Source organism: Primulina tabacum, chromosome 9, assembly GCF_025594145.1.
Source record: "Primulina tabacum isolate GXHZ01 chromosome 9, ASM2559414v2, whole genome shotgun sequence".
Classification (NCBI taxonomy): Eukaryota; Viridiplantae; Streptophyta; class Magnoliopsida; order Lamiales; family Gesneriaceae; genus Primulina; species Primulina tabacum.
The window spans coordinates 21,426,856-21,450,317 of record NC_134558.1 but is presented as its reverse complement, the minus strand read 5'-3'; the positions used below and the strand labels follow the sequence as shown (position 1 = coordinate 21,450,317).

Genomic DNA, 23,462 nt, shown 5'->3' with positions numbered 1-23,462 from the left:
TACTTTCCGCAAGAGAAGACAGCAGCAGAGACTGAAGGAACTGATGGAGAGGCACGAGCACGAGCATGAGGAGGAACACCATGAAGATAGACATGTTGAGATGCCATGCCGCATACTAATGCTAGAGTATGCCCAGCCTTCTTTGGATGGTGCACGCCCCAGCATTGTGGGGCCTATTGTGCTGGCAAATCACTTCGAAATCAAGCCAGCTATAATTCAGATGATTCAGAATACAGTCCAGTTTGGAGGATCTGCAGTAGATGACCCAAACACGCACATCGCATATTTTCTTGAAATTTGCGATACTTTTAAATGTAATGGAGTTTCTGATGATACTGTTAGATTGCATTTATTTCCTTTCTCCTTACGTGATAAATCTAAAGCATGGTTGAATTGTTTGTCTGTAGGTTCGATCACCACATGGGAGGATATGGCGAAGATGTTTCTCATCAAATACTTTCCTCCATTTAAGACAATGAAGCTGCGGGCAAACATCACCACATTTTCTCAATTCGATCAGGAGTCTTTATATGAGGCATGGGAGTGCTTCAAAGATCTATTACGAAGATATCCTCATCACAAACTGCCACTTGGGTTAGTCGTTCAAACCTTTTATTATGGCTTGCTTACTCTTAATCGTACTATGATAGATGATGCTGCTTGTGGGAACCTGTTGAGAAAAACTGCTGAGGATATGAGTTATTGGAGGAGATGGCTGCTAGCAGCTATCATCCTCAATCTGAAACGAACAACAAGCGAAAAAGTGCAGGAGTTCACCAGGTAACTGACCTTTCTGCTATTACTGCACAACTTGATGTCTTGAACAGGAAACTGGATGGCTTGAATATGGGTGGCACAAGTTATCCGTCTTCAAGAGATATTCTGTGATAAGTGTGGGGGTGAACACTTTGTGAAGGACTGTCAAGACAGTGGGCCTTTCTATATGAATGAAGAGGCACCAGTGAATCAAGTGGGAGTCCAAAACCGTCTAAGGAATGATCTGTATTCGAACACATATAATCCTGGATGGAGGCAACATCCTAACTTCTCATGGGGTGGTCAAAACAGTAAGAATCGACCACAAGGAGGACAACCATATGGAAAACAACCGATGTACAGATATGACCCTCCTAGAGAAGAGAAGTCCAATTTGGAGCAGATGATATCTAAGTTCATCTCATCTACCGAAACTAGACTCCAAAATCAAGATGCATCGATAAAGGGGCTAGAAAATCATATTGGACAGTTAGCAAAAATGATAGCAAGTAGAGAGCTAGGCACCTTGCCAGGTAACACAGAGACCAATCCAAAAGAGCAAGTGAAGGCCATTGAGTTGAAGAGCGGAAAAATTTTAGATTCTAGAGGAAAGGAAAAAAGTCAAGTCCCGGATGAACAGACTGAGACATCTAAAGGTAAGTCCCCTAACTCTACACCAGCACCCACGGCACAATATAAGATTGTTATACCTCTTCCGTTCCCTGCAGCACTGAAAAATGCAAAACTTGATGCGCAATTTGGTAAGTTTCTTGAGGTATTAAAAAAATTGCATATCAATATTCCTTTTGCCGATTTGATGCAAATGCCTAGTTATGCTAAATTTTTGAAAGACATCTTAGCAAACAAGAGAAAATTGGAGGATCACATGACGGTAAATCTAACTGAAAATTGCTCTGCTTTGGTGCAAAACAAGATCCCACCGAAACTTAAGGATCCAGGGAGTTTTTCTATTCCTTGCATGATTGGTGATGTTGTTTTCCATAAAGCTTTGTGTGATCTTGGTGCGAGTATTAATCTTATGCCTTTGCCTGTGTTTAGGAAACTTGGGTTAGGGGAACCTAAGCCAACGAAGATGTCTTTATAGCTGGCAGACAGATCTGTCAAGTATCCACAGGGAGTTATTGAGGATGTGCTAGTGAAAGTGGACAAATTTATTTTTCCTGCAGATTTCGTGGTGCTCGACATGGAGGAGGATATGGAGATGCCTTTGATTTTGGGGAGACCATTCCTTGCAACTGGCAAGGCCCTAATAGATGTGCAACAAGGGAAGTTGAGATTGAGAGTGGGAGAAGAGGAGATTACTTTGATGTTTTTAATGCACTTAAGCACACACTGCATTCTGATAGTTGTTATAGAATTGATGCTTTTGATGCTCTTGTGTCTAACTATGTGCAGGATGCTCTTAAGGACCCTCTGGAAGCCACTCTCACTACTGACTTGAGAGAAGATTAATTGGATGCAGAGAAAATAGTGGCATTCCTCAACGCCAACCAGCCATGTAAGAGGCCAATAAGGATGAGATTAGAGGACTTGGGGGATCGAAGAGACTTGATCCCTCAGAAGTCAAGCCTGGAGGAGCCACCAGCTCTGGAGCTCAAGCCATTACCTCCACATATGAAATACGTCTATCTAGGTGAGAATAATAAACTTCCTGTTATTATTTCTTCTTCTTTCACAGATGTGATGGAGGACAAACTGCTGGAAGTGTTGAATGCGCACAAGAGTGCATTTGTGTGGAAGGTGGCGGATATCAAAGGGATCAATCCATCAGTCTGCATGCACAAGATAATGATGGAAGACAAGTACTCACCTCTTGTGCAACCTCAGAGAAGATTGAATCCAAAGATGCAAGAGGTAGTAAAAGCAGAAACTATCGACTCCTTGATGCAGGTATTATCTATCCTATATCTGATAGTGCATGGGTAGTCCTGTTCCATGTGTGCCAAAAAAATGTGGGATTACTGTTATCACTGATGAAGAAAATGAATTAATACCCACTAGGACAATTACGGGATGGCGTGTATGCATTGATTATAGGAAATTAAATGATGTTACCTGTAAAGATCACTTTCCTATGCCCTTCATTGATCAAATGCTTGAGAGGTTAGCGGGTCATGAGTTTTATTGTTTTTTGGATGGGTATTCAGGGTATAACCAAATCATGATTGCATCCGAGGACCAAGAGAAAACCACTTTCACTTGTACTTATGGCACTTTTGCTTTTAGACGGATGCCCTTTGGGTTGTGTAATGCCCCTGCCACTTTTCAGCGATGCATGACCGTTATATTTTATGACATGATAGAAACTTTTCTTGATATATTTATGGATGAATTCTCGATATTTGGCTCTTCTTTTGATGAATGTTTATAGAATCTGAAGGTGGTGTTGATGAGATGCAAGGAGACAAATTTGGTGCCGAATTGGAAAAAGTGCCCCATTATTGGGGCACAAAATATAGAGCATGGAATAGAGGTGGATAAGTCAAAAGCCGAAGTTATCAAGAACTTAACACCTCCGACATCCATAAAGGGAGTTAGAAGTTTTCTAGGCCACGCTGGTTTTTATCGGCGTTTTATCAAAGATTTTTTTAAAATTGCCAAACCTCTATCTTCCTTACTTATGAAAAATGTGCCTTTTGATTTTAATTCTGACTGTTTACAAGCATACGAGGATTTGAAGGAGCGCTTGGTGACAGGCTCCTGTCTTGGTGGCACCAGATTGGGATCTACCCTTCGAGGTCATGTGCGATGTCAGTGATAGTGCGGTGGGGGCTGGGCTTGGCCAGCGGCAAAACAAGGTATTTCATACAATTTACTACGCAAGTAAGACCCTAGATGAGGCTCGATTGAATTATGCAACAACTGAAAAGGAATTACTTGCAGTAGTATTTGCGCTTGACAAATTTCATTCCTATCTTGTTTTGTCCAAAGTCATTATTTACACAGATCACTCTGCACTAAAATATTTACTTGCTAAGAAAGATGCAAAGCCACGCCTACTTTGGTGGATTTTATTGTTGCAAGAATTTGATTTAGAAATAAAAGATAAGAAGGGTGTTGAGAATGTGGTAGCAGATCACTTGTCTAGATTGGAGCTGATTAGTAATGATTGTGTAGATCATTCTATAAATGATTGGTTTCCTGATGAGCAGCTCTTTGAGGTGAGACACTGTCCTTGGTATGCAAATTTTGCTAACTTTCTTGTCAAAGGCACACCACCACCCAATCTATCGTTTCACCAACGTAAGAAATTCTTTTCTGACGTGAAACGTTATTTTTGGGAGGAACTATTTTGTTTAAGATCTGTGCAGATTTCATGATAAGAAGATATGTTGCAGAGGAGGAGTTCGGTAAAATTGTTAACCATTGCCATGACCTTGAGGTAGGTGGTCATTTTGGACCAACAAAGACGGCATCTAAGGTACTTGAATGTGGCTTTTGATGGCCAACTGTGGGGACCCGGACGCTAATCATCATCATTAATCATCTTTGGGATTTAATTATCAATTAAGATAAACAGGGTCTAAAATTTTTTAAAATGCGGAAGGTAATGAAATCAATCTATTATACAAACCAGTATAATAATACAAATCTTGTACAACATGTTTCTAGTTCAAACTAGTCTAAGGTTTAACTACTAAATTTCAAGTATTAAACCAAGTCTACATCCAAGTCCGGAATCACCACTCTAATCTCGATCTCTCATCATCTTCTTGACCCCGATCTTGTCCCACATGTTGTCATGCACACATACAGACAAGACAACAGCCGGATACTCCGGTGAGAACAAATCCCAGTATAAATAATGTATACATGCAGTTAACTGAATTAACATAAAAGCATGAATTATATCCTATCACATGTAGCATAATCAAACAACATGTATCCATACCAGTCTGTAAATAAAACATGAATCGTAATCTACGAAACATAAATCAATACGGATCTGTAAATCAAATTCTAGTCTCAATATCTAAAACTCGACTCATCTCTCATTCTAATCTAGGGATCCCGGTTTAATTTAGACTTTGGTATGCTGTATCGAATGTCTACAATAGACGTCGATCTACATCTAAGCTCATCGATACACCGAAAGTCTAGAGTCTACGCGGTTCTGACAAAGACTCAGCGGTTCTGCTCTAGCTAGGCTTATCTACCCTAGACTCAAACTCTGGCTCTGCTATAATTCAATATACTAAACATATCAATCTGATAATCTGCAAATATCATGCAATAAAGTAAAGTATGTGATTTTGAGAAACTCAAGTCGAACCTAACTCGAGTTGTCCAATCCCGAATCAACATTTATTTATACCTTTCTCTTCACGATCTGATGAAGACGAAGTCTTGTATGTCAATCTGTTCATATCCAAATCTGATAATGACAGTCATATAAATACCATATCAGTATATAACTCAATTCAAGACCTATTCTGATCAATACTCAAATCGGTATATAATCTGGTCCATATCTGAACAAGATACAATCTAATTCATATCAATGATATCACGATACAATCGAGATCATTACTGAATCTGATCAATCTCAATCAATACTGAATCTGATCAATATCAATCTACTGATATTTCCACGGCATAACAATACAGTCACGATAATCCCGTCTATCTCAACATCACAAACATAATACCAGAATTCATAACCAGTATCAGTACAACTCATAATCTGAATAATAACACAATTCTGATATAGAATCTCAACTAAATCAACTCTGAAATTCATAACAATTTCATAAACAGTCTATTCTTTAATCTGACTTCGATTCTATGATGCCTAACATGTCAAGAACATCATATATGAATTCCATTCAATTCTGGCAATATCATAATTTCAAGACATATAAAAACGTAGTAAAACATACGTCCAGTTGTAGCCTACGTCGTTAGGAACTCAGTACTGAAGTTGGATTTAAAATCAGACGAACGGATTTCTCGTAAATCGAATTCTAAAATCAAGAAGTGAAACTTCCCCTCAATTCTCGATTTTCTTTCAAGATTTACGTTTGTATGTATATATATATACATACATGACTCGCGCATATGCGCGACCCCAACCGGCGCATATGCGCGAGACCTACTGGTCTCGATGCACTGCTTCACAACTGCTGGTGCATATGCGCACCTCAACTCCGCGCATATGCGCCAAAGGTTCTGTCTCAAAACTTTGGCTACAGGACTACTCGCGCATATGCGCGCACTGACATCGCGCATATGCGCGAGACACCATTTCTCGGCGCGTGTGTCTCGACATCTCTCGCGCATATGCGCGCCTCACCTCGGCGCATATGCGCGAGGTTCTCTGGACAAATCATACTAGAGCTCGCGCATATGCGCGCAATCACTCCGCGCATATGCGCGGGATCTTCTGCCCAACTCGCGCACAGCTCGCGCATTACGTCGCGCATGTGCGCGAGTGGCACCTCCCTCGCACCTAATTCGTGTCTTTTCTCGTCTGTTCTCGTCTGTCCCGGTCTGATCTGTTCCGTCTTTAATCATCTCGATTAATCAAGAAATCATCTCAGATTAATCTCAGATTACGGTAAATATACCCAAATCATTTCCGATTACGGTAATCAAATTCTCGGGCCTTACATTTCTCCCCCTCTAAGATATGATTTCGTCCTCGAAATCACAGGCAATCAAATCAGATAAGGAAGGAATGTATAATAGAGGTTACTTCAGCAAATTCATTCTATCAAACTATTCTGATAAAATTACTTGCAAATACTGGCTATACAACATCCTTATATACCAATCAACAGCTTATACCAAATCAATATCATCAGCTGTTATCAAATTCAATCTCAAATGTCACCGTAATATCAATCCCATTCAGAAAAAAATCCGCAGTACTCACTGTACAATGTCTTATCTGTGGCTATCTCAATATTCGTTTGATAGCTATCATAGCTACAACAAGCATGAACTCAACAGAATATCTCGGAACATACTTAAATATGCCAAAGAGAAACACTAAATCAGCTGTAACTCCTGGTCAGGTACTCTTCCACTGATCTTTCAATTCTTTCAACTTACTCTGTGTCATTCTGTACATTTAATATCCTTCTGTATTGAATTCTAAAACAACAACAGTACCTGATATCAATTCAATTCTGAAATCTATCTTTCTGATATAAAGCAAATCTGAAATCTTATCTGGAAACATCAGCCAACTCGTATATTATTGGCAAATCTGTCAATGTTAGGCTCGATTTCAGTACATCTACTGAATACATAAGGATACCATCTGCTCCTTTCTGTATCAATCGAGTCATAGACAACATAGATATCAAAGGAATTCTAGATCTAGAATCCTTACTGTGGAATCTCTACTCATCAGCCATATCTGGTCTGAATCTTATATTCTCCTAAAAGGCATCTCTAATAGTTCTGTACTTGTTCAGCATATTAATATCAATAATGCAATCAAATCAGAAAACACAAGTACATCATAATTTAACTCAATCTCATTCTCATCTTACCGTAATATACAATATTTCACAGAAATCTCTGATATCAATCTTTCTTTCCCACAAAATAAGGGAATCAATACTACAGTAAATACAGACCCAACAGGTACAGCATATCTCAATGCAACTCAGTCAAAGATAATCGTAGGGAATGCATTAGTATATATCAGTACCTATGCAATATAATCATAAAAGAACAATACCTGCCACTCTATCCTCAGGTGTGTCCTATGTCTGTTCCTCGGTCTTCTGCTCCCTAAAATCTTCGGGAACTTCTTTGAGGACAAACTCTAGCAAAGTGTCTCGGCTGTCTACAAATATGGCAACTACCAGTCACTCCCTGGCATTGCTCTGTGGAATGTCTCCCTCCGCAAATTCTGCAATACACTCCAGTATAACTTGGGCTGGAACCACTGGAGCTAGTTGAACAGCTCAGTTCGCTCCTTAACTTCTTGAATGGTTTTTTTCGAGCTTTCAGCAAATCTTGCTTTCCACTCGTGCTGCCGCGATCAAATCGGAGATGGGGATTGCTGTGTCTGGGGTTGCATCGCACACACCCTTTTTAGTTGTCTAATCAGACTCGTCTCCGCTCTCTTCGCTTTACTCAAGGCATCAGCAAAATGATAAGGTCGCTGCATATTCATCAATGCAACTATCTCCGAGTTCAATCCTCTGATGAACTGATCCGCTACCGCTTCATCATTCCCAATTACATGAGGAGCAAAACGCAGTAGAAGTAGAGAATTTCGCAACATATTCTTCAATATTCAGTTGGCCTTGTCTTAAATTCTCAAATTCTGTTTTCTTGTCCTCCCGGTACGAAACTGAGAAAAATCTTCGATAAAATTCAGTTCTGAATATTTCCCACGAAATCACTGTACTTCTCTGTTCTAACATTCTTTTACTTGTAATCCACCAACTCCTGGCAGTCTCTCGTAACTGATGAAATATCAGTTTAATTCTCTGCTCATCTGAATAATCAAGTAAATCAAACAGTATTTCTATGTCATCAAACCAGTTCTCACAATCTTCAGACGTCTCGATACCACTCAGGATCGACGGCTGAAATACCTGAAATTCTTTCAACTGTATTTCTATCTGAGTTTCTGATAGATCTATCTGTTCAATCGAAGTACTACCCCTTTCTGAATTCTCCGTGGAGGTATATCTGCTTATCAAAACATTAGTACTCAAATACTACAAATCTGTTCCAATCTTTCTCTGATCATCTTACTGCTGATCATGAATCAGATCTGATTCATACTCAATAATACATATTACCAATTCAAATCAGATAATTAGATAACATGTATTTTAAAGCAGTAAAGCATAATGTCATGCTAGCATACGCAATGTCGTTCAACATTAAAATAATTCTCAAGCTAGCAATCACATGCAAGGAAAGAAAACTCAATCTACCCCGCTCATTCTCTTCTATCTCAGTCTAAAGGATCTATGGCTCTGATACCACATGTTGTGGGGACCCGGATGCTAATCATCATCTTAATCATCTTTGGGATTTAATTATCAATTAAGATAAACAGGGTCTAAAATTTTTTAAAATGCGGAAGGTAATGGAATCAATCTATTATACAAACCAGTATAATAATACAAATCTTGTACAACATGCTTCTAGTTCAAACTAGTCTAAGGTTTAACTACTAAATTTCAAGTATTAAACCAAGTCTACATCCAAGTCCGGAATCACCACTCTAATCTCGATCTCTCATCATCTTCTTGACCCCGATCTTGTCCCACCTGTTGTCATGCACACATACAGACAAGACAACAGCCGGATACTCCGGTGAGAACAAATCCCAGTATAAATAATGTATACATGCAGTTAACTGAATTAACATAAAAGCATGAATTATATCTTATCACATGTAGCATAATCAAACAACATGTATCCATACCAGTCTGTAAATAAAACATGAATCGTAATCTACGAAACATAAATCAATACGGATCTATAATCAAATTCTAGTCTCAATATCTAAAACTCGACTCATCTCTCATTCTAATCTAGGGATCCCGGTTTAATTTAGACTTTGGTATGCTGTATCGAATGTCTACAATAGACGTCGATCTACATCTAAGCTCATCGATACATCGAAAGTCTAGAGTCTACGCGGTTCTGACAAAGACTCAGCGGTTCTGCTCTAGCTAGGCTTATCTACCCTAGACTCAAACTCTGGCTCTGCTATAATTCAATATACTAAACATATCAATCTGATAATCTGCAAATATCAATGCAATAAAGTAAAGTATATGATTTTTGGAAACTCAAGTCGAACCTAACTCGAGTTGTGCAATCCCGAATCAACATTTATTTATACCTTTCTCTTCACGATCTGATGAAGACGAAGTCTTGTATATCAATCTGTCCATATTCAAATCTGATAATGACAGTCATATAAATACCATATCAGTATATAACTCAATTCAAGACCTGTTATGATAAATACTCAAATCGGTATATAATCTGGTCCATATCTGAACAAGATACAATCTAATTCATATCAATGATATCACGATACAATCGAGATCATTACTGAATCTGATCAATCTCAATCAATACTGAATCTGATCAATATCAATCTACTGATGTTTCCACGGCATAACAATACAGTCACGATAACCCCGTCTATCTCAACATCACAAATATAATACCAGAATTCATAACCAGTATCAGTACAACTCATAATCTGAATAATAACACAATTCTGATATAGTATCTCAACTAAATCAACTCTGAAATTCATAACAATTTCATAAACAGTCTATTCTTTAATCTGACTTCGATTCTATGATGTCTAACATGTCAAGAACATCATATATGAATTCCATTCAATTCTGGCAATATCATAATTTCAAGACATATCAAAACGTAGTAAAACTTACTGTCCAGTTGTAGCCTACGTCGTTAGGAACTCAGTACTGAAGTCGGATTTAAAATCAGACGAACGGATTTCTCGTAAATCGAATTCTAAAATCAAGAAGTGAAACTTCCCCTCAATTCTCGATTTTCTTTCAAGATTTACGTTTGTATGTATATATATATATATATATACATAACTCGTGCATGATAGAAACGTGGCATATTCTTGTTCTGCATGACTCGCGCATATGCGCGACCCCAACCGGCGCATATGCGCGAGACCTACTGGTCTCGATGCACTGCTTCACAACTGCTGGCGCATATGCGCGCCTCAACTCCGCGCATATGCGCCAAAGGTTCTGTCTCAAAACTTTGGCTACAGGACTACTCGCGCATATGCGCGCACTGACATCGCGCATATGCGCGAGACACCATTTCTCGGCGCGTGTGTCTCGGCATCTCTCGCGCATATGCGCGCCTCACCTCGGCGCATATGCGCGAGGTTCTCTGGACAAAGCATACTAGAGCTCGCGCATATGCGCGCAATCACTCCGCGCAGATGCGCGGGATCTTCTGCCCAACTCGCGCATTACGTCGCGCATGTGCGCGAGTGGCACCTCCCTCGCACCTAATTCGTGTCTTTTCTTGTCTGTCCCTGGTCTGATCTGTTCCGTCTTTAATCATCTCGATTAATCAAGAAATCATCCCAGATTAATCTCAGATTACGGTAAATATACCCAAATCATTTTCGATTACGGTAATCAAATTCTCGGGCCTTACACCAACCCTCTTTAAGGATGCTCATTCTTATGTGTTTACCTGTGATAAATGCCAGCGGACAGGTAACATCTCTAACCGTCATGAAATGCCATTAAATAATATTCTTGAGTGTGAGGTTTTTTATGTGTGGGGGATAAACTTCATAGGGCCGTTTCCCAGTTCGTTCACGAAAAAGTATATTTTGGTGGCGGTTGACTATGTGTCTAAGTGGGTAGAGGCAGAAGCATATGCCACTAATAATGCTCAGGTGGTCCTAAAATTTTTGAAGAAAATTATTTTTAACAGGTTTGGGACACCACGAGCAATCATTAGTGATGGTGGCACCTATTTTTGCAACAAACTCTTTGAAAAACTTTTGAGCAAATACGGTGTCACACATAAGATCTCTACCCCCTATCACCCCAGATGAGTGGTCAAATGGAAGTGTCGAACCGAGAGATCAATCGAATTTTCGAAAAATTAGTAGGAGTCAGTTGGAAAGAATGGTCAGTGAGGTTAGATGATGCTCTTTGGGCATATAGGACTGCTTTCAAAACACATATAGGCACTACACCATATATGTTATTGTTTGGTAAAGCATGTCATCTACCTGTAGAGTTAGAGCATTCTACATATTGGGCAACAAAAGCACTAAACTTTAACTTTACTGATGCGGTTGAACGACGTCTACTTCAATTGGATCAGTTGGAGGAATTCCGAAATCTGGCATATGATCTCGCACTGTCATACAAGGAAAAGACAAAGAGGACTCATGACAGGCGAATCATCGAAAGGGAATTCAAAGAAGGTGAAACTGTCCTACTCTACAACTCCCGGTTGCAACTGTTTCCCGAAAAATTGAAGTCGCGATGGTCTGGTCCATTTGTGATTTCTAAAGTTTACCCATCGGGAGCTGTAGAATTGCAAGATGGAAAGGATTGGACATTTACGATCAATTTCCAGCGACTGAAGCACTACATGGGTGGCACAGTTGAGCCACAACTTTAAATCACCCGATTCCAAGACAATCCGAACTGAAACTGACCGACAGTCAAGCTCTCGACTATAAATTGAGAACTACCTCTATTTCCCTTATCTTGCATTTAATTTGATTTTTAGTTTATTTAATTATTGTTTTACTTAAAAATAAAAAATAAACAAATTCGTGGGGCAGCGAACGAGGTCCGCCTGGGGGGAAACTTATGTCCGCCCGGGCGCGACCCTTTTTCAAAAAAATTTCAATAGCAGCTAGTCATCTGTCCGGGCGGAAACTCACATCCACCTAGGCGCGCCCCTTTTTCAAAAAAATTTTAAAAGCCGCAACATATCCGCCCGGGCGGAAACTTATGTCCGCTCAGGCGGGTCGCGGAGATTTAAAAATCTACAACTTTCTTTTCTCTTCCCCCATTCAAACCCTACCCTTTTCCCTTCGATTTTCTCCTCCCCCTCTCTCAATCTCACTCAAATCACTTGTTTTGTGCAAATTTCAGGGATAATCTTGCATCACCACCTTCACCAAGCATCAAGAAGTCGATTTTTCGGTCACCACTTTGTTTTCCGGCCATCACTAAGTTCCGGCAACAAGCCTCCTACTCCGGGCTGCTTGTGCTTCCCAAATAATCCACAATGGCACCCAAGAAAGCTCGGGTAAGTAACGATGCTTCTTCGTCTTCATCGCGTAATTCTCAGTTATTTGTGAATGATGCCGCTAAGGTACGCTACGAACATGCAAAAATACATCAAGCTCCGATTCGAGTGCGAGGGTTCCAACTTGTTGTCCAAATTTTTATTATAAATCAAATTGAGATTAGAAGATGGGGAAATTTTTGTAGCCAACCGTAAGCCGCGGTGGCACCGGTAGTAAGGGAATTTTATGCTAATGCGGCTGAGAAGAGTGATAGTAAAGGATTTGTGAGAGGAAGGCTGGTAGATTTTAGTCCGGTAGAGATTAATACGGTGCTTGAGACACCGGCGGTGGATGACTCGGTATATGTGGCATGGGCAGCAGTACCCAACTTAGACTCCATGATGCAAAGAATCTGCTATCTGGGGTCTCCGTGGAAGACACCTGGATCGTACACTTGTTTTGCCGAGAAATATTTGCTCGTCCCGGCTGAAATGTGGTATGCATTTCTAGCCACATGTTTGATGCCAGTCGGGCACATGAGTGAAGTACAGAGGGAGAGGGGAGTGCTGCTGTATGCACTGATGACCCAGATGCCAATCAATGTGGGCAGGATTATTCATTCACAAATCCAGCTGAGCATTCATAATCCAAATGTGGCACTATTCTTTCCCCACATTATCACCGGGCTGTGTGCGGGTGCTGGGGTCGTTTTTAAAGATGATGATGAATGGTTACCACCGATCAAGGCCCTTAATGACGCTAGCTGGCTACAGAAAATGGCAGTACGGCGGAAGACCTTCCCCCAGTTTGGCCCTATCTAGGACGGCTTGATGTTCGATCCACTACCACAGCCGCCCCAACCACCGGCCTCGCGACCTCGACGTCGCCTTCTTCAAGACCGGATGGACGAATTTGCTGCATTCGCGGACCAACAGTTACAGTGGCAGGCTGTGAGTTAGACATATCAGACTGCTACTGATTCCATGCTGCGTATGTCCCTGAGCCACAATGATGTTGACCCAGCCCTTATGCCACCACCTATGCCAGCTTTCCCGCCACCATTTCAATTCCACTATGCCGATGCACCAGAGCCGGATGCTGGCGTCATTCCCCCGGAGGCGCACGAGGAGGATGATCATTGAGAAGGGAGTCACTTCTATCCCTTTTTTATTTCTTGCATTTTGTTTCGGTCCTTTTGTTTATTTCTGTTTCTAATGCATGTTTAGGTCATATTGCATCTATTTTGTTATGCACTATCTTTCTCTTTTTCTATCGTCTGTTGCATTGGGGACATTGCTCGAATTTAGTATTGGGGAGTGGATGGATGTTGTTTCGTGTGTTCATTTTTGGTGTTTTGTTGGTTATATATGTTGGCATTTAGTTTTAGTCGTTTTGCATTGGTGTGTGTCATCCGACAGTGTTCAAAGTAGTAATGTTCGCAATAATTTATTTCATGAAATTTTAAAAGTTCATGCATTAGGGTTTCTATATGCATAGCACTCGAACGAGGAACGGAGACCAGGGAATTATCAGGGAAAATTATTTTTTTATTACATGATTAATTTTTATTAATAAATATAAGATGTTTTAAATGTATTTTTCAAGAAATGGGCTTTATTGAGTATTTTTACCCGTCAGAGCATATTTTTAACCGGTATGTAAATTTTATCGAATCGGAGGACTTTTTGAGGGTTTGGGTGATATTTCAAAAACTTACCGAAACGAAATATTTTACGGAAGTGTTTTTGAACTTCATGGGCCTATTTTTTAGCTTATTGGACTAAAAACTCTTTTAATCCCTTTTAAAACAAAGTTAGGGCCCATTAGCATAATTTTTATCTATTTAATAATACCTAAACACTCCCTAAACCTAAACCTAAACCCCCACCAGCCAACACCACCTCCACTCAGCAATATTCTCTTGGTTTCAGTACTTCCATAGAAGCAAGCTTCGGCCAAGCTCTTGTCTTGCAAGAAAAATTCACTTGGCAATTTTCCAACGCCCGTTCTTACGATCTTCTTGCGTATAATTCATCAAGGAATGCTATGTGCCTTCCTTGCTCATCATTGACACCATAAAAATATGTTGTTATGCTTGTCTTGACCGTTGGTTGCTCAGTTTTTGCATGCTATTACACTATTTCATTTGGTTGCTTTGAATCCTTCATGACTCGCATTTAACTCACGTTATTTTTATGATTTTTGTGTAAAGGATGCCGTGCTTGTGCGTCCCTAAGGGCTGTGTATGGTGTTAAGGTCGCGTCTTTGTGCTAGAGGTATGGTTTAGTCGAGATAGCAAGAGGAGTGATTGGTGTTGTTGAGGTTTTGTGACAGTTTTGAGTAGATCATGAGATTTGGGTGAAGCCGGTGGCGTGATGAACTGTTCCAAGTCGTGGTCCAGACATTGTTGGTTCTGAGCCATGGTCTAGAGTGGGCTGCACGCTACGGGGCTTATCTTTAGAGCTCTTAGGGAGGAAGTTCCTTGGGTGTCCTCGGGTTGTTGTGTATTGAGGCGTGCATGGGGTTGGTCATTTGAGTCAGGTTGGTCCAGTAGAGTCTCTTGGGTTTGAGTAGGGTCCCAACTTAGCCGATTAGGTGCTAGTCCCCTCTGTCATGTGCTAGGATCGATAGTTGAGGGTCAAGGGACTAGGGTTTGGTAACATTTGGTGTTGAAAAAAATTCCAGCAGCTTGTGGATTAAGGTGCGAAGGATTTAATGGGTCGGTCTAGAGGTTTCAAAGGTGTTCTAGAGGTGTTTAAGGTATGGTAAAAGTGTGGAAAAAATTTGGTTAAATTCGGGCGGATTCAGGTTAAAACCGAAACTCCGGTCCAAGTTTTAAAACGAATCGATTAAATTTTGAAACTGGGCTCGAGTTTACGTCTAAGAAATACTTTTAATATGTTTTGGGATGTTTTAAGGAATTTGGTAAGCTTCGAGTCAAATTTTAGAGGTCCAAAAGTAAAATCGTTATTTTGGGTTTCCAGGGGCAAAATGGTCCTTTTGCACACATTTTATTATGTTTTAATTGTATATGAATCATGTTTATGATTTTTACGTAATTATGAAAATACGGTGCATGTTTGGTCTTAAAGGAAAATTTACGTATATGCATGTTTTAATTAAGTTATTTTAATGATGATGTTTTTGAAGGATGTGAGTTGGTATGACTGACGATGAATACTGTTTACGATGACATGAGATATTATGAGCTGAGGCCAAGGCTCAGTGGACGAGTAATGATGTCGATGATGTCCCTGCCGCCGGGTATCATGGTTTTATATATGGATCCATCGAATAGAGCTGATACGATAGAGCTGATACGAAAGTCACAACTAATGAAATGAATTAAATAAAAAGAAAATGTATACGTATATGATGACATGATGAGACATGCTTTGACAAGTTACGATTTTATACGACACATTTATGTTCATGCTTTTAAGTTCATGAGATATATGTTGGTTATGATACTTTTCACTGCTGTGTGCTATGTATATGTACTTATTATTTCTGGTACATGTGTATTGAGTGTTTAAACTCATTAGACGTCTGTGATGCAGGTGAGTTCGATGTAGAGTGGACTTGAGATGCCAAACTCTGAGTAGGCAGACCTGGTGGGGTGACACGACCCGAGGATCACATGTTTTCCGCATTTTGATTTAAGAGATTTGAGAGGATATGAACAATTTTATACGCTGGTTTTGATACGCTAACGATTTCAGGATTTTTAATCATTTATGTTTACGATTATGTATAGATGATTTTGGCCATTTTAAACCGCACAATTTTTACTGTCAAATATTTACGATTATTTTTTTAAATGTTATATTTTTCAGTAGAGCGCATGCATGCAAAACTTTTAAGTATTATTTCGAAAATGTGAGCTTTAAAAAAAATTCTGCACTTTTAAATCATTAGACGTTTCATTTAGTCCTGGCAGCTCCCTAAGCACGATTGACATGTTTTAAATGTTTATATTATCATGTATATGACTTTTTATGAAATTATGAAAAATACGTTGCATGCTTGATTTAAAGGAAAATTTACATATATGCATAATTTTTATAAGTGATGAAAATGATGATGCTCTTGAAGAATGTGAGTTGGTTGTGAGTGACGATATATATATACGATGAGCTGTAAGGCCAAGGCTCAATGGATGGGTAATACTGTAACTGATGTCCCCGCCGCCGGGTACCAGGGTTATATATAGATAGATCTATTGAATAGAGCTTACACGATAGAGTTAATACGATAGAGCTTATACGAATGTCACAACTAACGAACTGAATTCGATTAAAGAAAATAAACAAGTATATGATGATATGATGAGATGTTTTGACACGTTATGCTTTTACGATATTTTTATGTTTAAGCTTTTAAGATCATGAAACGTATTTTTATAACAGTACTATTAATTGTTGCTTGCTATGTATATGTATTTGTTATAACGTTATAGGTATGTTGATTCTTTAGACTCACTAAGCGTGAATGATGCAGGTGAGCATGTTGATGAGGAGGCTGGAGACGCCGAAGCCTGAGTAGGTGGCGCTGGATGTGCGCACGCGAACCCGAAGACCATATTTTTTCGCACATCATATTTCAAGTTAAGAGTGGACATGAATATTTTATTACACTATGATTTGACATGTTGATGGTCGTGGGGATTTTTACTTGTTTCATGTTATTTTATTTTTTTACGAAAGTCTTGCGTTGTTGTCCCGGTGATTTTAAAATTGTAGTATTTTTGTCAGTTATTGAATGACATCTATTTTAAATGGGAAACTTTTCAGCACTTATTGCATGCATGCATAAGTTATGAATTTCGAGGATGAGCATATAAAAAAATTATAGTAGCATTTTAAATAGTAGATGTTTCAGTTTCTTATAACCTCTAAAACAACTTATAAAATAGAAAAACTTATAAACGGTTTAATAAGTTAAGTCATATACTCTTTTAAACAAATAATTGAAGAAAAGATATAACTCGACAATTCAATATTTTCAAAAAATTAACATCTCTATTCATCCTCATTTTAACCTCAGCCATGACAAAGCAAATGTGCCATTTTTTCTGCTTTGTGGAACTCTTTCATAATAAATCATAATCCAAGAAGAAAATATCACACAAGTAGAGGGAACCCATAGATTTGAGATATCCAACAAAATGCTCGATTCATATCTAAACATAGTGGGTGATTCCATAAAGTTCTTTTGCTTTTAAACCCGTTGGGTATAATCATACCAATGGTCCATGCAGTTTCCCAATACAGCCTTTTTCTTTTGTGTCCTTTTGCATTTCTGTCCTATTGTCCCTCTTTAGTCTCCATCCTCAACCCTGTTTTCTGCAATAAACCACTGTGCTTATGATTCTTATTATTTTATTTCAAGGTCCCTTTATATATACATATATATATATATGGCCTACTAAGATCATTATTGATTCATTGAATAAGTTATCATATAATCTTAACGTGTTTCTTCAAGAAATCACAGAAAACAGTGGAGGGAATCCAAAGGGGGAACAGATCAAAGGCCAAGCTCAACCTATACTTTCCTGATCTATAGAAACCAGAGAACTATTCATGAAGTTGCATATTTTATTGAAGGATGTGACACTTACATCTTAATAAATAATTTTTTTAAAGACTTGTATTATTTGGTATGAAAAATACTAAGACAATGTATTTTGTCGTTGTCTGCCAAACCAAACATGTGCAACATTTTGACTAAACTTGAAGCTGATTTTTCTTCTTCCTTTGTTTGGTCCTTCACTCCTTGCACAGATGCTAAATTAATGACATGCTAGTCCACCCTTTTGGTTTAAATCTCCTTTTGGCTATTGCAATTGGCAGCACATAAACTTATAAAATGGCTCCTGGATTGAGACATCAAGTCGATTTTTTAGTCCCAAATCCAAAATATTTTTGTACGAAAAGTTGCAACAAAAATCATGCAATAAAGCGAGTAATCATAACAACTATCAAAGAGGAAAATGATCTCTTGCTAACCAGCATATAGACCTTTCAGGGACATGGCAAAATGGAAGTTTTTACACAAAACTTTCTAGACATAATCATCTTCCTAGGGATGGGACCATAATCTTAGTTTAGCTGTGGAAAATGTTTAAATTTCTGGATAACATCCTTATAAACTTTTTATTTTCCACCGGCCCCTCGGATTTATACTTCAAACCATGTTTGGCTTTGGTAATGAGCACAAGAAATTGGTATTTCAACAAGAGAAGATTATGTGCAAACTAGAAATATCCAAAAGGATCCATTTATTCAACTACATTTAAGTAACTCATATCAATATCACACTGAATTGCATAACTGAAATACAAAGCCTATAGCCTCAACTTTTAAAAACAAAACAATTTGAAACAAATGGAAATAATATCACAATTGGTGAATAAGTGCAAAACAATATTATAGAACAGAGCCAAACATACTGGATTAACACGGCAATGACCAGGAAAAGAACACCGAAATATCTCCTTAGTTTCAGCCACTTACAGATAGCAATGAAGGAATTGCATCCAGATTAGGAGTGGTATTCATGGTTGAAGCATCGCCCCTTTTTCCAACAGAAGGTTTAACAAAAGCTCTCATTGGGCTTGCAAATGCCCACACCCAGCTTTTACTCCTCCCATGGGAATTATGCTCCATTGATGAATGAGTTGCATATGCTGTTTTCCCATTTACATTGTTCTCCTCCTCGGTGGATGATGAAACAAAGTACGAAGAAGATGAAGTTATCATAAAACCACTGAAAATCCCACCACATATTACTCTTTCTTTGATGCAATCCTGGCCATTTTTGGTATTAGTGCCACCATTTATATGCAGTGGGGGCAGCTTAGGCTTGCCTTCTCTATGAGACTCTACTCTACGCAGAGTACAATCCCCAAAGCCAGTTGAAATCCTCTCGAAGAAGTCCCCTGAAAATCTCCTACTCCCACAACCAACAGATCTGGATCTAGACACCTTTCTATCATATGAAGGGCTTTCATTTTCATCAATCACCACAAAATCTTCCTTCTTTTTATCCATTGTTCTGATAGCAGATGAGGATCCAACAGTACTAGGTGTTGCGGGTGTGAAGATTGAATCTTTATTAGAGTTGGTAGAAGTCTTGGACAAGTAAAGAAATGACCAAAATCCACTTCTATGAGGGCTGTGATCTTCAGGACAGTTCAAGACATGCATACCTCTTCTTGGAGTTGCGGTAGACTTGCTTCTCTTGAAAACAATGCTGGCGGAGTCTGCATTCCCTATCACTCCATCTTTCTTCTTTTTCCTGTTAGTCAAAACAAAAGGGATTCTTGACCTCCTCGTGTAAGAGCCATGGCAGCTAAAATCATTGTTCCCACTCTTACTGTCGGCAGATGAATATGATGCAATGGGTCGGAGCTGGAGGGTGGATCTGCCGCCTAAATTGGGAGCAGTTGCGGCGGTCATGCTTCTGCTACCCCCAATATCAGATCTAAACGGAGATGGTGATGAAGAAGAAGACGGGAAAACAGCAACGGAAAACGAGGAAGAGATGAGATTTCCAAGCTTTTCTTGAAGGCAAAAAGCACAAATCCCACCCGGGGTGCTGTTTTTGTAAGGATGATTCATACATTGCATGGTACCATCCCCCATATCTTCATGCACAACTTCCATAACCATATTTTCACGAGATAAACTCGAATCCCTAGATGGAAAAAACCACTCAATTCCAAAACTTTGCAAACCCCCGATGCAAAAAAACCAATCTTCCAACAAGGGGCTTCGCTATCCTCCCCCTCTTCGGCGTACAACTCATTAAACCACAGCTTCACTGCAAGAAAATGGCTTCCAACATAAAAAACTAGCACTTGGGGAAGAGATGCAGAAGATGTTCAAAGGGATGACAGTTCATTCATGATATCTAATGCGAATAATGGAATTGAAGTTGAAGACTTGAAGAGAGAGGACACGTGCAAACATATTATTTTACACCCCATCCCGTTAAATATGGCCAAAAAAAATCTAAAATTTATATTTACATAAACTACTCTAAAAAAATATTCACATTCACATGCAAGGACATTAAAAAAAGGGATTGTAGCGGCGGTGTCCCGTTGCAAAAGCATGCAACCCATGTTCGAGCAGAAGTTGCACCTTGTTTGTCTTTTAGTGGTATGTCTCTTTAGATATTTTTATTTTATATGGACATCATATTCATCAATAATGAAGTCGAAGATTGCATCTTTTGCATTTGCCGTTTCATAAAAATTTCAGCCCACTATGGCCCTGACCGAGGCCGTTAATTGAAAGTAGGTCGTGGATGGTTCGGTGGGCTGGGTTGACTCCGGCTATTCGGTGTTGGATCTCGGATTTACTCGTGTTCAAACGCAGCGAAAGTTTTAAAATTTTTTATTTTGACGTTCAAAATATTTTTTGGACACTCGTATGGTTTTAAAGAACATAAACATACAAAGAATGTTTAGTGATTATACCTTTAATGAATTAATTCACTCGGCTCCAACTATTCCGGTATTGGCGGATATAACTATTATTGAATTTCTCGTGTTGAATTTCATTTCGAACTTTCTTCGATCTCTGAATAAGGTCAACGACTGAAATATTTATTCATCTTCTAAATTCCACTAGAAAAATATAAGATATTTTTCGTAGAGATAGAACACTAAGAAGAAATCGACTCAAGCCAAATTTTTCTTGTGACAAGAAATAATTTCGAGAGCAGCAAGTTTTTCTTGCAAAGTTCCAAGCAAAAGTCTCGAATGAATGCTTGTCCAATAAGAATAAAAATCCTTTTTATTTTTCTAATACATCCTTAACTTAATTAATCATATTAATTAAGTTAATTATAGATTCTAATTTCATTTAATATTCTTCTTTCTTGCCAAAAGTTTCGGATGCAATATATTATATGTAAGAATCAAAATTCTTATTATTATTTCTAATATTTCATTTCCTTAATTAATCTAATTAATTAAGTAAGAATCAAAATTCTTATTATTATTTCTAATATTTCATTTTCTTAATTAATCTAATTAATTAAGTTAATTAAAGATTCTAAAATTGCATGCCAACTTTTTGCCAATCTCGATTTTCTTTTAATACATATATTTGTGAGAATATCATGTATTAATATCATTTTACTTTGTGTGCAACTTTTATAAAATTATGGTATCGTGAATATTTCCATATTACATGAATCAATACCATATTTTATAAAAAATTAATGGGTTATATATTAACTCAATTAAAATATAATTTAATTATTAAAGCTCATTTAAACTTTAATAAATTAGAATGATGTGCTTATACTCTTACATGCTCATGATTCATGCTCCCATTATATTAATATCATCATAATCCCGATCGACGATCCAATATCATCGATGTGACAATTTCAACTTATTTATTATTATAATGCACACTTTAATTTCAAGATCACCAATGTCTAAATAAGGCAAGAGCACTCCCTTTGTCTGTCTTTAGCAGTCATGCTCTCAAAATATCTATAAGGTTTTATAAACTTTAACTATAAGATTATTGATTGATGAAATCAAACTTATTTCTTATAAATTCAACTCATTGAATTTATTATCTCAACTGAAACAAGTAAACCAGTACTTGTGTGACCCTCAATGGTTCAGGGATACAGCTAGCCGTGGGTCGAAGATTGCATCTTTTGCATTTGCCGTTTCATAAAAATTTCAACCCACTATGGCTCTGACCGAGGCCGTTAATTGAAAGTAGGTCGTCGATGGTTCGTGGGCTGGGTTGACTCCGACTACTTGGAACATGGGTTTCATGGTCATCCGGGGCCAGTTGACAAATCTCAAGTGGTGAAGCGATTTCTTTGTTTAGATTTCAACGGATAATTGCACAATTTTGGGCCTAAGATAAGAAAGTACAAAAGGTCAATATCCCACAGAACAAGATTGGTTGGGTCAGTGAAATGTGTCACACAGTAGATGTTAAAGTAGGTATCCAGCGAGCCAACTTATGATTTTGATTTTATTGACACTTATATAAAAACAATATTTATTTAATACTATTTTACGGTTTTATCCAATTATGATATTTACTTTATTTGTATACTTATGCAAGCTGGTACTTGAATATACAATTGGTACCATGAGATCTGCCTAGCAACGTAAGATCATGAAACTCATTAGGAAGTGTACCGTATATTCTAAATAGATTCATAGTTGATTCAGCCACCTAAATAAGGATAAATGTTGTTTGAGCTTGAAACTGACATCTATAATGTAAACGTCATGTTTCATTGGTGAGACAATAGAGATGTCCATTCAAACAAATGATTGATCATTTGATGATGCACTGAACAACTCTCTCTCGAACATTTTAAATGGTTATCATTTATCGAGTGAAATAGTCCACGATTATTATAATGGCCCGAAAATTCGTGTTTGAAAATTTGCGAAAAAATTTAAAATTTTCTTTTTAAAATAATTAAAATGCCTCATTCACCAAAATAAACTGATAAATCAAGTTTAATGTTCAAAATAGCAGCGGAAGAAATTATTGTTCGCAAAATAACAAGTTTAAAGTAATCCAACAACTGATAAAAATGTTTGAGCATAAAAATGGTAAATACCGTAAATGAGGTCCTCGAGTTCCACTGCTTGCCGACCCAAGCTGGCTCACTGGTCCCCGCCCTTGGTTCCGACCTCATCAGTACCTACAACAATCAAGTCTAGTGAGTCTAAATACTCAGCATGCATATATTGTAAATAACGAGTAAATAATATAATAAAATTGCCTGGGATAAAATATCATGTCATGAGGCATAACGTGAAAATAACTTATCATGAGTAATTATAATACGTGCATAACTGACTGAAAATCATAAGTGAAATGTTTGCTCAATCGTTCCCTGTCATAAAATAACATGTCATAAATTT

The 23,462-nt window shown here is 38.2% G+C and overlaps 1 protein-coding gene and 1 non-coding gene across 6 annotated transcripts; both read right to left on the bottom strand.

Moving 5' to 3' along the window:
• Nucleotides 1-479: 479 nt before the first annotated feature.
• LOC142504687 (small nucleolar RNA R71) lies at nucleotides 480-585 on the bottom strand. The gene has a single exon (XR_012804312.1). It is a non-coding gene; the product is annotated as a small nucleolar RNA R71 (small nucleolar RNA).
• Nucleotides 586-17,521: 16,936 nt separating this feature from the next.
• LOC142554985 (uncharacterized) lies at nucleotides 17,522-20,514 on the bottom strand. Of its 5 annotated transcripts, none has more exons than XR_012822290.1 (2): nucleotides 18,987-20,514; nucleotides 17,522-17,877 (listed from the first exon to the last, which is right to left on the bottom strand). XR_012822290.1 is itself a non-coding variant. In XM_075665610.1 (2 exons), exons 1-2 carry the CDS (start codon nucleotides 20,206-20,208, stop codon nucleotides 17,852-17,854), a joined length of 1,197 nt encoding a protein of 398 aa, XP_075521725.1. In that variant the 5' UTR covers nucleotides 20,209-20,514; the 3' UTR covers nucleotides 17,522-17,851. The 5 variants fall into 5 exon arrangements, 3 of the variants coding, with proteins under 3 accessions (XP_075521725.1, XP_075521722.1, XP_075521724.1); XM_075665610.1 differs by having other exon boundaries at nucleotides 17,522-17,890; nucleotides 19,051-20,514; XM_075665607.1 differs by having other exon boundaries at nucleotides 17,523-17,877; nucleotides 19,051-20,514.
• Nucleotides 20,515-23,462: the final 2,948 nt, after the last annotated feature.